This window comes from Cheilinus undulatus, linkage group 13 (genome assembly GCF_018320785.1).
Source record: "Cheilinus undulatus linkage group 13, ASM1832078v1, whole genome shotgun sequence".
In the NCBI taxonomy this organism is placed as follows: domain Eukaryota; kingdom Metazoa; phylum Chordata; class Actinopteri; order Labriformes; family Labridae; genus Cheilinus; species Cheilinus undulatus.
The window spans coordinates 33,755,339-33,770,781 of record NC_054877.1 but is presented as its reverse complement, the minus strand read 5'-3'; the positions used below and the strand labels follow the sequence as shown (position 1 = coordinate 33,770,781).

The window sequence follows — 15,443 nt, the reverse complement described above, 5'->3', positions numbered from 1 at the left end:
GTGCAATTACTTCTTAACAGATGTATTCATAATTGATGCCGTGTTCTTTTTACCTCGGATGTCATATATCAGAGCTGAGGAAGACGTAACACCTGAGCTAAATGCGCTCCATTTGCTACAACTACATAACTCGGGGAACTGAAGTCGCTCCGACTTTCCAAGTCAGAATGACGACGTCAACTTGAATTTCCAGGTTTCAAGGTTGAATGGACTGCACTGTTAATCCCGAATTGGACCTCTGACCTTTTTTCTGTGATATTTATGAGATGTTGCTTGGTCTTTTATGTTTTCAATGTGACTATCTCATGAATGTAACTGCCAGACTTTGTTTATGGATAAAGTTGTATTTAAAAAAAATCTAAAACTGGAAATATGTTACCCTTGCAAAGTACTGCACTTCCTTTCTGAAACATACCGTCTCACAGATGAATGGTTTGTTAAGGTAGCTGTCACGGTCTGCAGCCAGATCCTTCTGTATTCACCAAGAACATGGTACATGAATTATTTGGCCGGTTACATTTAGTAAAGTTCCTCCATTTATTTCTAACCTAAAACACAAAGCATTTCAATTACCAACCCTACACATGGAATCAGAGAAAATATAGAAAACTCCAGGTAAATTCTTATCAAAGTGCAGGCTGTTGAAACATTTTCTGAATCTGCTCATGTCACTAACAACATAGCTAGCCGACTTTTGCTTCATGCCGGTACCAGCGTCGATGCTCGCGTCAATCTTGTGGGCGTGTTCTAAAATTGGCTGTAAAAAAAAACTTCCGCGCGAGTGAGAGAGTGAAAAGAACCTTGGCAACCGACGCGCCAACAAGCCGCCCAACAGTCCTCACTGCCAGAGGACAGAAGAGAGCTCTGAATAACCACAGTTATCAATAGATATCCTCACACAAGAGGGTTTGACCGTTGAACGAGGGATTGCTGCTGCTCCCAGCACAGCTGTAATCTTACAGTGGATTAAATTTAAGGCAAAGAAGAAGAGAAAAGCATCAGTGCAGTTAGAGAAGAAGACTGGAGAGAGACTGTTGCTGCTGCTCAGATTCAAACACCCAGATATTTAGTCTTACGGGTGAGTGTTGGTTTTCATTACTGTAGTGATGGTGTGCTTTTCCTTCCCTCCCACCCTCTGTGTGTTTCAACTCTAAAAATATGAATGTGACTTGGGAGACATGCATGTAGGGTCGGATGGTTCACTTTCACAGAGCTTGTTTTAGATGCAGCTCAGAGGAGTGAGGATCAACTCTTTTTGTTTAAGCTGGCTCCAGTGTGGGTTTTGTAAAGGATAGAGTGACAGTAGAACAAGGACGAGACAGGGACGACACCTTTGGTAAATAGTGTAAATATAACAAATTTAAGTAGCTGGAGGTGATCATGTGCAACTTTCTACAGCTTCTGATCCCTTAATTTATTTAACTCTACTTTTACCAGAAATATTCCCATAAAGATACAATTTTTAATCATAATGACATCCTGATCTAGACAGCTGCATACAAAAGCTATCATTAGAAAACAAATATGCTAGTCTATGACAGGCAGAAATAACATTAAGCAATAAATTAGCAGCATTCACCAACAAAATATCAATTCAGTAGTTCAGTAACCCTTAATCTGTTGGTTAGCGTATGTTAAAGTTTCACCAAAGACAGAACATGTTTTGGTGATGATGTACTGTTTTCCTAAAATCCCTGTGAACCACCAAAATTAAATGTTAAAAATTATATCAATGTGTCATAGTTAACACATGACACAAGTGATCAAAATACAATGAGCAATGCCATACAAGGCTGTGTTAATTAAGCACAGTGATATTGTTGTCTGTGCACCTGTCACACAAGTCCTTTCTTTGGGCGTCTTTATTTAGACTGTCCAGTCTGATGATTTTGATTTTACCACAGATTACACCTGATAGTCTGGTCTCCTGTGTTAAATCGAGCATCATGATGTAAGTGTCTATCTTAGTCCCATCTTTTAGCCAATTCATGTGCAAGAGTGAGTTCTAAATAAAGAAAGTCCACACAGTTTTTCCTGTAGTCTTGTGTAGATATACAAATCGAATGATCACAAAGGCAGCGACATGGGTCTGGACAGCTCGCTGTAGCTTCTGGATCAATCAACCCTGCCCGCTCTTTGTGACAACTAGCCACGCTGATGGTTTTGACCCCATCCTTTAACAAAAGAAGTGAGCTGGTGTTAGAGTGTTTGTACTGACAGGTAAATAAATAAACAGCAGCTTGTTATTCCAGAAACATTCACTCTGCTACTAGCTGGAGGCAATTCTTGGTTCCTCCTGCAAAATTTGCATTGTGATGACCTCTGAGTTACTGTCAAAAGGCAGATATCTATTTAAAAAACTCATAAGAGATGTATACGTTATAACATCTGTGCAGCTTTTTTGCTGCAGAGATGTTTTTCCCTATACATCATGCAATCATTCAGGTGGGGTTTTTGTTTTAGAATAGTTTATAAAATCTAATATTTTTTGCACTGAAACATAGCCAATACAGTGTGCAGGATTTTGCTTACAGTTTTTTGACAAATTAATTAGCATTTGCTCTCATTCACATATCACATTTAGTCTAAAGCCTAGCTGGTTTATGTTTTTCTACAGATGATAAATAAATTTGAATTTTTTTATCACTTCCTCTTGAATTCCTGGACGAAGTTATAAAATGTACAAACACATGCTTTGTGAATTTTTAATCAGCTATATTGCCGTTATAAAAAAATCAACTGTATGATGAGGCTATAATTTAGAGGGAGGAGTACAATGCTGATGCGTACCAGAGGTGAAGCAGAGTTTCTCATTATCAGGCCAAGAGAAAAGAGAGCCTCTCTGAGCCAGTGACCCCATTAGGCACAGGCCATCCAATGATGTTTAAAAAGCTCTCGGGGTGTGTTGGGACTCCCAGGCCCCGGGCCCATCATGATCCCCCCTTGGTTTCAGACCGCGCCCGTCCGGAAGCAGGCTATTCTCGTCCCCACATTGTGCTGCCGAGCTATTCTGACGCCGTCCATTGTGTCCCAGTGCTTTCCATGACTCTCAGCGGTTTCAGTGGGTCTACCCCTTAAACCCCTCCATTATGGACTGTGCTTGCATTGCCATATTTGCTGCGTCGGCTTTTGCATTCAGTCATCCTCCCTACCCCCTTCACACCACCCACTAACTTTTGACTTTTCAGTTAAATGTTACTTCCCTTGCACTGAATGTGAGTGGGTGAAGTTAAAAGCCAAGTTCAGACCCAGCCTGAAAAGACTCTGTTTAACATTGTTTCATTTTGTTGCTGCTCTTGAATCTTGAGATCATTCATTGCTTCACTTGGTTTTGCATAAGCTTGTTTCAAAAATGCTAAAAAAGAGAGGTTACCATTAAAAAACTTGTTGCAACACACTTCCAGAGAAAAAAAAATGCATATTCGACACTTTACTTTCTAGTCATTCGTTAAACAGAACTTCCTCCATTTTGGAGCAAAGGAAGCAGATTTTCAGTGTGGGTGTGAAAAAACCTGTTGCAATAGTAAATGTGTTTTTTTTTTTCCTTTCCGATTTTGCAGAAGAAGTTCCTCATGGGCAAAGGATGAATTTCTTGCTGCAAGGAGCCTACAAACAATTAAGTGGTTCATCTGCAGTTATGGACGTTCCCCAGCAGATACATTGATTACCATCTTTGCCTCCTGCTGAATGTGGAAAGCCTAGGATGGATGACCCACCAAGTGCTGCTCTGAGGCATTGGAAAAACACCCCAAACTACCACCACCTCAACAATCTCACCTCATCCTCTGTACAAATCCCCTGCTTTGTCATTATCTCCAATCAGACAGAGACCACTGCCACCGGGTGACAAGATTCCAGGATGGTTATGAACTTCCGGCGGATCCGAAGAGGCCAGTGTGTGCAGCTGATGACCACCTGCCTGGTGCTATCAGTTGTGATGGTTTGCTGGGAGCAGCTGGACAACAGTGTTGTCAGCCATGTCAAGTCCTACTCCTATCGCTACCTGGTCAACCGCTACACCTACATTAACAAGAGCCTCACCATTCCACGCGAGCAGGCCAGGAGCTTCAGCAACTTCCAGTACCTGCTGGACCATCCAAACAAGTGCGTGGGTAAGGACGTCCTACTCCTCCTCTTTGTGAAAACATCACCTGAGAACATCGAAAGGCGTAACGCTATAAGGTCCACCTGGGGTAATGAGACCTACATCCGAACCACCCTGGGAGTGACAGTCAAGGTGGTATTCGCCTTAGGAGCACCTCGGACCAAGAAGGACGAGCCCTCGTGGAGCAAGAGAAGCGGTGTTGGTTTTCAGGAGCTGCTTATCCACGAGGACCGTCTTTATGGTGATTTGATCCAGCAAGACTTTCTAGACTCCTTCCACAACCTCACTCTGAAACTTATCATGCAGTTCCATTGGATGCATAGTCGCTGCGCACACGCTCGCTTCCTCATGACTGCAGATGACGACATCTTTGTGCACATGCCCAACTTGGTGAGCTACTTGCAGGACATGAGCGGCAAGGGCGTCACAGACTTCTGGATCGGTAGAGTGCATCGGGGCGCGCCACCGATCCGCAGCAAAGACAGCAAGTATTATGTGCCCTTTGAGATGTACCAGTGGATCTCATACCCAGATTACACAGCTGGGGCTGGGTATGTCGTCTCCAGTGACGTGGCAGATAGAATTTATCATGCCACGCTGACCCTGAATGCTTCTCTTTACATAGATGATGTGTTCATGGGCATCTGCGCTAACGCCATTGGTGTGTCCCCACAGGAGCATGTCTATTTCTCAGGTGAAGGAAAAGCACCATACCATCTATGCATATACAACCAGATGATGACCTCACATGGTCATGTAGAAGACATATATGACCTGTGGAAGGCAGCGACGGACCCGCAGGTGAAACAGAGGACGTCTGGACTCATAGGAAGGCTATACTGCACAGCTGTGAAAGTGTCACTCCTGTGTAAACCTTACTTTTTCAACACATACCCTTGCAAAGCTGCCTTTTTGTAGTATTACTTCAGGGTTGTGTGTGACAGAGAGAGGGAGTGCGTCATTGGTCATGTAGAAAGGAGGATGACCATTGCATTATTACCTCAGTCCTACCAGTCGGACACCCACGTGAAAATGCGGAAGTGTGTGTGATCCGTGTTTCAAAAGACCAGAGGATTTATGTTTGTGTGATCATCATGTCAGAGATGCTGAATCTAAGTGGTTTAATAATGTAACACTGGATCTGCATGACAGAATAATGTGTTAAAGTTTGGCTCTTAAAAGATGCTATTTTCACTCCTTTCTTAGTCAAAAAAAATATTTGAGAGATGAAGTTCTTTACTGTCCATCACAGGTGGTTAATAAAGAGATCCTTTATCTGCTGTAATACATGAACAAATGGCCAAAACTCTGTTTAAATAGAACCATTATTTTTCTAGAAACATTTTGCTATCTCAAAAGTCAAATGAATACAGTTTTTTTTGTTGGTTTTTAAAATCAGGCCTAGAAATTCTGCATTTTTTAAATAGTGGTGCAGACTTAAAGTAATACATTTGGGTGTTGATGCTGTGTGTGTCAATACAAAAAAATGAATAAAAAATCACACAGTTGGTCAGTGATGTGTCTGAGCTAAAACTGTACCCATGTCATGAAGTGTGAAATTCCTCACAGTGATGTAATGTTCATGTGAAACCACTGCTCAAACAGTTTCTGTGCTGAAAATACCTATGAAGTCATGATGAGCAACAAATCATGGGTTCAAAAATTGTTTGTGTTAGATCCTTTTTGTAATAAAATTTGTGAAAAGTGTTTTATAAGAAATAAAATCACCACAGTGAAAAATGTTATATGTGTTTGCTTGTTTTAGTTATCGGTATGAAGGATGCACAATTTTTTTTAGCATATCAGTATCAATAGATAATAGCCTAAAACATTAGATGGCAGAACAACATGTCTGCCGTATTGGCTATATATATCATAAAGTATATTGCCCTGAAAATACTGGTGTTATTTACAATAAAAAGGTGTGACTATATCAGTAATGATATCTGTGTTGGCTAAAATGAGTTTGGAAATATTGTCATACTGGATATTATCAAAATTCCAACATCATGCATCCCTAATCAGTATGTCAATTTTTGTCAACAAACTATCAACCTGGAAACAATGGAAAAATGTAAGATTTCCCAGTTTGATGTATAGATAATCACATTTTGTCAAAAAAGTAAGATGGTAACAGATAAAAATCATTTATTATCAGGAAATACCTTGCTAAGCTTACATTAGTTAGCGCTAAGAAAATGGAGGAAACAGCTGTCTTAGCTCTATCAAAAGCAAGAAATGAAAAACTGAACCACTACTTCCAATGTTCATAAATAAAAGAATATCAATATATATATGATTATATATTTGTTAAATTTATCATTACTATGTCTTAACACAGCAAGTCAGTTAAAAGTTATGCCTACTGTGTGCTACATGTTAGCTTCAGTAAAGCCATTGCCACTAAGGCCCTTGCTAACAAGCGTTTTAGCGGTCTGACTGACAAGTCGGTAACGGAAGATGTGAACATTTCTTGCAATATTTAGAACTGATAGTGGCCGTACATATTGGCATATCATCCATCACTCTGAAAATATTGCTCTGAAAATACTGTTTTATAAGAACTACATCAGAGGCACCAAAATGTTACAGAACATTGAATAAACAATGCCCTAAATTTGGAGGGAAACAACTCTCCAACTGAGGGATTTTTTTTTTCCTTTCTGTTTTTTTTTTTTTTTTTTTGGGGGGGGGGGGTTAAATTTACCAAACAATCCCACAATAAAACTTAAAATTGGCAAAACCAGAAGCAAGCCAAGTTGTCACTCAGTCCAAGTTGACATATATACAGTATTACATGAGTTTAATTAATTGTCGAAATGAATGTCGAACCAATAGCTAAAACAGGAGTAATGTATAGATACATTCTGGCAAATCGTATGATGGTAATGATTAGTTAGCTTTAAGACAACAGGGGAAACAGCCAGCTTCGCTATATCTACCAAAATTAATGAAATTAAGAAATAAGTCCACTTCCAGTGCTTATACATTTTAAAAATTATATGTAGCTTGTTAAGTTTATAAATGATAACACAGTCTTTAGTTGGGTTATGTAAGCACACCGTGAGCTGCATGTTAGCTTCAGTAAAGCCTAGTACCATTTAAGACCATGCTAACTAGCAATTTTAGCCATCTAATTGCCAAGTAAGGCAACAAAGAATAGAGTACAGGTATAAATTCTCAACATGGCAATTAAGGAACAGGTTCTATGTTAATGCACAACAATCTGTTTTTCTGCTTTTATGCTACTGCCTGATGGTTAGCTTAGCTAAATGGAGGAAATGGAGGGAAACTGCTCTCCTTGCTCCAACTGTTGTACAGATAGAAACACTGTGCTGAAGAACAGGGTTTTCTGATATCATCATATGTTGAACATTTTAATGGTGTAAAGAATTATAGCTGACATTAAAATTTATGTTTTCTCAGTGTAGTATGTGGGACTGTTGAAAATAGCAGAAGTATGTGTTTTTATCAACCATGTCAATGTTGACACATGGCTTTAAGTCCTGCCACCACCTCCAAACAGACACCTCACTGACTGCTGACTGTTGTGTTTGGTGCACTCACTAATAAGTAGTAACCAACTTCAAAAGACAATTCAACCTTTTGACTTTTCCACCGAGTGTCATTCTCATTAAGCCTAATATTACAATGGGCATCATAAAAAGCACTTGTCCAAACTGTCATTATACTGAAAAATTAAGTTATAATTGAAAGAGTGTTAGGCAGGCTAAAGTGTATGTTTCTTGAGTTCCTAATGTGCTAAAAGTGATCATTTTATGTTTTTTGTCAATAGTGCCTGCCAGTTAGCTTAGGTCAACTAAAAACAGAAATGGCTTTCTTTGCTCCAGCTGTCAAACTGATAAAAATAAAGTGCCAAAAAAGGCCATCGGATATAAATACTATAAAGATCCTAAGAAATAGAGGACATTTGAAGTGGAATGTGCTTTATACAACCTATGGGACTTAGCTTAGCTTCTATGTTGGATCTCCAGTTGTCTTCTTCACACGAAAAGCTAGCTAACTATTTTGCTTGCAAATAATAGTGTATTAATGAGTATCATACAAAAGTGCTTACCCAAAATGGCTTTCAGAATGAAAAATGTGTTATATTTAATTAGAAGATATGTATAGTTTGGATAAAGTAGACATACAATGGAAAAATACAGGGGTTAAAAAAGAGTTTGCAGCAGTTTCTCCTAGCACACAAGCGGCACACTGTCACACTTTTTTTTCACAGGATTTTGCACCTTTACCGCATTCAGAGTAGGCAGGAAGCATTCAAGCAGTTAGCACCAATGAAGAGATGAGTATTGAAACTGTTTGCAGAAGACAAGAGCAACTACACAAATCAGCCTGAAGCCTACACCTGTTTGCCTTTTCTCTCCATAGCAACAGTTTGCTAAGCAGAGCAGGTGAGGGGGCTTCACAGGCTTCATTAGAATGGAAGTGTAAACATCTTTTGCTTAAGCTCACACACAATCTGCAACTCAAACACATCCATACGTGAAGGTATGAACTTTGCCTGAGTGTGTGTACTGGAATGTTTCTCACTATGATTTTCATTCAGGCCTTTTCCATCTGACATCTGATACGCAGAGCCAAAAATACCCTTCGGCATCGGGCATCAGTGTCCAAAGTGCGTCTGATCCACGGAGGCATCTGCCACCAACATAACAGTGATAATCAAGGCTGTTCCAGTGCTCTGCGGATGTGAAATAAATGTTATAACCCTTACAGACAAACTACACTAACAAATAAATATGAGCTGGGAGGGCCAGATGTGAAAAATGGCTGAAGAAGCAGCAAAGTCTGACACTTTGATGACAATTTTTTTGCCTTTAAAGGGTTAAGTGCTATCAGAACTATTGGTTTCTTGCAGTGAATTTTCTGAATATTTCCTGCTGCGTTCACATATCAGCGCATTCAAAATTTACAAGGTATCTGGCTGGGTAAATCTGGGATGAAACAGTCATCTGCCTTTACAAATGCAGCTCACCATCAAAATTTCAGCAAGTTTTAAACTTCTGGATAAAAGTTTAATTTGCATGTGACTAGCCAATCAAAGTGACTCGATGAGGAGAATATTTGGGTTGATGGCAACTCAAGTTTCAAACAAGCTTACTCATCTTGCTTCTATGGCTGTGTCCAAAACCCAATACTACATTACTACTACATAATCAAACATATATACTTCATATTAAGCTAACTGTTAGCATGCTGTTCCACCAAACTTAAAAGCCTGTCATCTCTACTTCAAGGAACTTAAAATTTCAGATCCATGGAGAGGGCTCTGGGATTCTGTGTATCTCAAAATGGAAATAAATGCTAAATCTTTAAGAATAAAATTGGATTAAACTTCCGTTCAGGATTGGGTAAGGGTTATAGTAAGGGTTAGGATACCAAAAGTTAAAAACTTGACCAGCAAACTTGATTACAAAAAGTTTAATTAAGCTGAATAAACAGTCTACTTACGAGGAAAAAAGCTTGTCCTCCATGAAAACATCCTAACAAAGCAAGTGTAGCTTACATAGCTCTCTTAGTGGTGTAAGCTATGTAGACGTAGCTATTTAGTTAACGTAGCTAGAGCTAAGCTCGTGGAGAGGCTACGTAAGCTACATATTTACGTTGTCAAAGTAGCTGAGTTAGCTTTAGCCACATTTGCGAAAGCTTACGTTACTAAAGCTAACCTAGCTACATTAGCTTATGTAGTACTGCTAATTGCCTTGCCAGCGTAGCTATGTTAGATTTAGCTAAAGCTAATGAAGCTCAAGTGAGCCACTTATCATGTAACTACTTCTAAAACAGGTCTATACATAATTAATCTAGGATTAGACATCTGATCTTTTTTTCTGTCTTATTCATGAAATATTGTTTAGTCTGTAATGTTTGCAATTTTTTTTTTTTCCTAAATGATACTGCCAGACTTAGTCTATAATTTTAAAAAAATCTAAAACTGGGTATATGTTGTATTGGCAAATTATGGCACTTCTGTCCAGAGATCTACGGTGTCTTAGATGAATGGTTTGTGAGAGTGGCCAACAGAGGTCATCAGTCTGCACCCAGACCCTTTTAGGTCCATGAGTTATTGCTAAGCTAGTAACAAAGAAATGGGACTAGAATTCAACAATGAACTTTTGTTCATTTTCAGGTATTTTTAAGTGACAGTTGGCACAATGTGGCCATGCAGGCAACGTTCAACCAGCACCGCCAAACCCAGACTGGCAGAACACGTTCCCACTGCTACGCAGTCCAGTTTCAGTGTGCTTTACACCACTCCTTCTGATGTTTGGCACTGGACTTGGTGATGTTTTTGTACTTACATTGATGCCGGTGGAAGTTCAGAACTCTCTAGCAGTGGAATCAGCAAAACATTGCCAACACTTACCCACCTTGCGCCTTAGCAGTTATTGACCCCGTTCTGGGACTGTACGTGTTCTTCAGCATCTCTTAGATGAGTTGGTGTTGTTCCTAAACACTTCCACTTTCTAATGAAATCTTTCACAGTTGACTGTGGAATATTCAGCATGGTAAATTTCACTAACTTTCTTATTGCAAAGGTGGCATCTATCACAGTGCCACGTTTGAAGTCACTGAGCTCTTCAGAGCGAGCCATTTTGTTTAACAAATGTAAACTACATGGCTAGGTGCTTAATTTTATACACCTGCAGTAACAGGCCTGATTGAAACACCTAAATTCAAGAATTAACCTTTGCATTGGTTTACTATCTCCTCATGAATGTTTTACAGTTTGAAAGACCTTTACGTGACTTATCTCTTCACTTTCTTATCAGATGATGAACTTCTTGGTTTGCTGACTCGTTTTTGAAGCTGTAAAATTTCTGCAATAAAAGGCATCTACAGGCATCTACAAAGACTGAAGATGATGATGAAAGTTAGTCTGTTAACATTGCATCTTAAATCGTAATGCATGTAGTAGAGATTATGGCAACTGCTATGTTTAAATCAACCCGATGCGGAGAACAATCCAAGTGATTTAAAGATCCTGACAGTATAGTGTTTCTCAGTGCCTCTATTAACACGTATTACCTGGTAAATATGTCAGTGTCAGTTTAAGGTCAGGAGAAGGTCTCCCTCCCCTCCTTTCACCTCGCTGTGGGTGCTCTATATGTTTATTTAGGGCACCTCGTCCTGAAATGTGATGTTGCCTGGATTAGCTGTTCCCCAAACAGCTGCTCTGTTTCCATGGCAATGCATAAGGAAGAATAATTTGCACAAAGGTCCAAGACAAACCTGTAAAACACTATCAAGTGCTGAAATGACGTCTTTAGGCATTAAGAAGGTAAATTCAGCAGGCATTTTCATTTAACATAAGAGCTGATTTAGAGCCATAAATGAGTTTATTTTCAGACTGCAGTGATTATTAATGAGGAGTCAGCTGCTCACTTCAGCCATCAGAGCAGCAAAGCTTATCTTTAGTCTCTTTCTGACAGTTGGCTTAGCAAAATAATTGCTGATGTTGACGTGCTAAGTACAAATAGAGAGTGTGCAAGTTAATAAACAAGCTACCTTCAGGATTTCACTGCTTAAAAGTGGGAGCCTTTTTAGAACAACAAGACCTGACTCTTTTCTTCAGCAATGGACAAGATTAGAGCTTTTATCAATGTGCAGAAGTCTCTGTTTTTTCCGGTTGCAGAGAATAGGTTTGCATAATTTTCTGTTTGTTATTGTTACTTGTACATGTGTTACAAAATTGCATTTGCTCAATCAGGAATGGTGTTTACACAATATATCCTGTAAGGAGCAAAAGTTTACATGAAATAAGATGATGGTGAGAGACTTTGAGCGGAAAGCTGCTTTACATGATAATAGTAATGCTCTACAAAAATACAGAAGACGACACAACACAAAGACAAACACTAAGTTGAGTGTTTAGAGAAGGAGGGTTAGGAGACACTGTCGGCTGTGGTGAACAGGTTGCACTTGAGGATTTTTTTAAACATGTCCAAAGAAGGAGCATTGCACGTATTTTCAGGGAGAACGTTCCAGAAAGTGGGGGCTGAGGCTGTGTCTCATGGATTCTGGTGTTGGGGAAAGTGAGAAGGCCAGTGTCTGAGGGCCAGAGGCTGCATATATAGGTGCAGGAGGTCAGAGAGGTACTCAGGGGCAAGGGCATGAAGGGATTTGCAAGTAAGAAGGAGGATTTTGTACTTGTCAGTATAGGTGGATGAGGGTAGGGGTGAAGTGCTGCCAGGGCCTAGTGTGGGTGAGCAGCCTGGCTGTAAAGTTTTGGACATACTGGGGCCTGTGGGTACCCCAGACAGGAATCACCAAGTCTGAGAGTGATGGTCTGAGTCTGGAGATATTTTGTAGGCGGAAAGGGGGCGGGAAGGGGGGTTGACACAACCCCTGTTGTGCTCTGGATGTCTGTATTTTTCCAGGGGCATGGGAAAAAAATATGTTCACACACTTTTTCACACAGCTTTTCCAAACATCTCAGTTTGTTTTGGATGATTACATTATCTTACTTTGCACATAGAAACAACATTTTTCACAAATAACAAAAACCAACAAGACACTAGTGAGTGACTTGGCCAAGTCAGAAATTGTAGTCTCAAAGAAGACAATCACTAGAGCCCTGCACAGAATGGACTGTGAGGTTGTAGACCAAGAAAGCTCCACTTCTGCAGAAGAAATGACAAAAATAGAGCTTTTATACTAGTTGTAAGGTATCATAATTCATGCTGTTGTCATTTTTAGTGGTTTAAAGAAAACTTTTAGAGAAACAACAAAGGCAATGTCCTGCGTGTGGGCCTCCTGTTTTATCACAAAAGTTCCATACAGCTATTTTAATCATTACTTCTTGGTTTGGATGAATAGTGGCTTGGTTAAAAAGTGATTTACATAACTGCTGTATGGAAAAAAATTCTGACTGGGTGTAGTATGACACACATGCACACAAACACTTTGCATGGACTGAATGCTCTGTTGAAGCACATAGATTTTCTTTATAACATTAGTAAGAAGGCAGTAAAACACAAGTTTAACAATAAAATTAAAGTATAATGCTATGAGTGCCTGCTGAAAGTATTTGCCTAAACCTGCAACAAAGAACACTTCATGCATAAGGTGTAACTCATACTTCAAGGGAGAAGATGAACTGAAAATCAAAATAGGAAGTAGAGACCCCAGTACACACAAACAGACAAAAATGTTGTGAAACAGTTTTCATTTAGCAGTCGGCACCTGTAAGTCAGTGGTCTGGGGTTTTTCTTCCTTTTTTGTTTAACCAAATAAAATATTTCCTGTTTTATTTCTGGTAAATTCTTTTCTTTTTTTACAGACATGAACTTCATTAGTAGTAGTTGCTGCATTTTTTTGGCCCTGCAGAATTCTTGACCAGGCTCTAAACCAGTGGTCAGCATATTGTTCAGTTTTAAAAGCTTCCATGCTGGTGATAGCTGAGGCTGAAGGCATTATGTTCTCAAGCTCTGTGAACACAATATTTCAAAAACCCTTTAAGGCTTTTTCTTCAAAGTCTGCAGAATTATACACTCTGACTTAAGGGTGGACTGATTAGATTTGAAGGTCTGGGCGTGAGGCGTGGCTTGAGTTTCAGTTTATTTGAATTTACATTTAAAGACGCAGAGAACCTACAGAACTGAGGTCTCACCTTTTTTCTGGCTATTGGCCAAAATAGTCAGGAAAATGATCAAAAGAGAGTCATACTTATCCTGTTGTAGCAAATATGTATGCCCATATTGGTCAAATATGTTTGAAATTCTGTTTCTTGACTGTTGAGAGCAAAAATTGCCTTTTTGGCTGCAAGAAAACAACATTTTAAAATGTAAAAAAGGTTTTAAAACAGAGTTTCAAAATGAGATGTGCTTACCATCTTATTTTAAACACAGCATTTATGACATCTTATTTTGAAACACCAGAATTAAAACCAAGGTTTTTTATGCACTTTTTGCACAAAAAAGCAACTATCCTAGAATTTTGCAAACAAAAAGCATTTGAAAAGTGGCAAATTTTGAAATTCTCAGCTTTGATGAAGGCCACAAGCTAGAATACGTCTGTCCGTTAAAGTTTTCCTCTTAACTTCTATTTGTGAAGCTTTTTGTTTCCTCACCAGTAAAATTTGTCACAGGGTCACAGTGTTATGCTGATGTCTCTGGTGATAAATGTTGCAACCTTTGGAACTGAATAAAAAAATATGTAAATGTTGTTTGGTTCCTTTTGTGGTGCCATGAAAACATGCAAAATGCATAAATCCAAGATGGCGGTGTCTGTGGAGGGGACCCTCCCTATCTCTAAATAAATGGCCTATTCTGAGTTGGTTTTTTTTATGTATTCAGATGAATAAACACAAATTAAGAAAGACCTCCTTATAAGTATTATGCTTCAAGTTTTTTCCGCTCAATGCTGCAAGGCTGAAAATTACACACTGCACCATTAACCTAGTTTTGCATATTTTAACCTTTTTTTGCAGCTTATAACCCCCTTTGACCACTTTTTAACTGCTTTTCACCATTTCTAAAGCCAGTTTTTGCCACTGTAAGCTGCTTTTTTTGCCTTCATTCTATTTACTAATTTTTCCCTTATTTCACAGCCTTGCACTCTACTCTGTGGCATCCTGAGGTTAGGGGCACATTATGGCTTTGCTATGAAGTCTGACATTACTTTCCCAATGGCCTATTTCAGTTTGCCCATCCACATTAACGTTACAAATAAAAAGATAACACTGTCCCAACGAAATGGGCTTACATTTTGAAAATGTTTCATTGTACAAAGGCATAAACACATAAAATTCATTTTTGTGTTGCTTTGATAACAATGGTTATTCAGGGTAAATACTGAATATGGTTATCACATATCAAAGCTGGGGTAACATTCAGTGAGAATCATGTGGAATCAACTCTACTGTCCCTCCCTTCCTGTTCTTTTCTGTCTTTGAGCTCCATAGCTCCGCCCCTCTTCTCACATACCTCCTGGCGAATGTGCACATCCGCTGAATCGCATACTGACGGTGGCAAAGCTCTCGTGGAGTGATTTCGCTCTGCTTTTCCACTGAAATCAATGGCCGAATTACAGGTTAGAAAACACTTCGTCTCAGCATGAACAAATTCTACATAGGACAGAGCACCGCTGGTAACTCCGCCATTATATCAACTTCTCACTGAGCTAAGCTGCAAGTGCACCTACTGCAGCGGCCAATAGGAACTCTCCTTCCATCCTTAGCCGTGATTGGCTGCAAGTACTAACCTCCTCATTGGCTGGAGCATCATCCCTTGCTGGTTTTCCTCAAGTGAGAGTGCAGCACGGAAGGAGGAGGCGTTGCAGAAGTGTGTTAGATGGCTTCAATAACAAGACCCTG

The 15,443-nt window shown here is 39.5% G+C and overlaps 1 protein-coding gene across 1 annotated transcript; it reads left to right on the top strand.

Annotated features, from left to right (window-relative positions):
• The first annotated feature begins 808 nt into the window (after positions 1 to 808).
• LOC121519697 (lactosylceramide 1,3-N-acetyl-beta-D-glucosaminyltransferase A-like) lies at positions 809 to 5,830 on the top strand. The gene is made up of 2 exons (XM_041802520.1): positions 809 to 1,078; positions 3,561 to 5,830. Exon 2 carries the CDS (start codon positions 3,860 to 3,862, stop codon positions 5,021 to 5,023), a length of 1,164 nt encoding a protein of 387 aa, XP_041658454.1. The 5' UTR covers positions 809 to 1,078; positions 3,561 to 3,859; the 3' UTR covers positions 5,024 to 5,830.
• Positions 5,831 to 15,443: the final 9,613 nt, after the last annotated feature.

What these genes read in the sequence shown, in the direction of transcription:
- LOC121519697 (XM_041802520.1), top strand. Translation starts at nt 3,860, where the DNA reads ATGGTTATGAACTTCCGGCGGATCCGAAGAGGCCAGTGTGTGCAGCTG.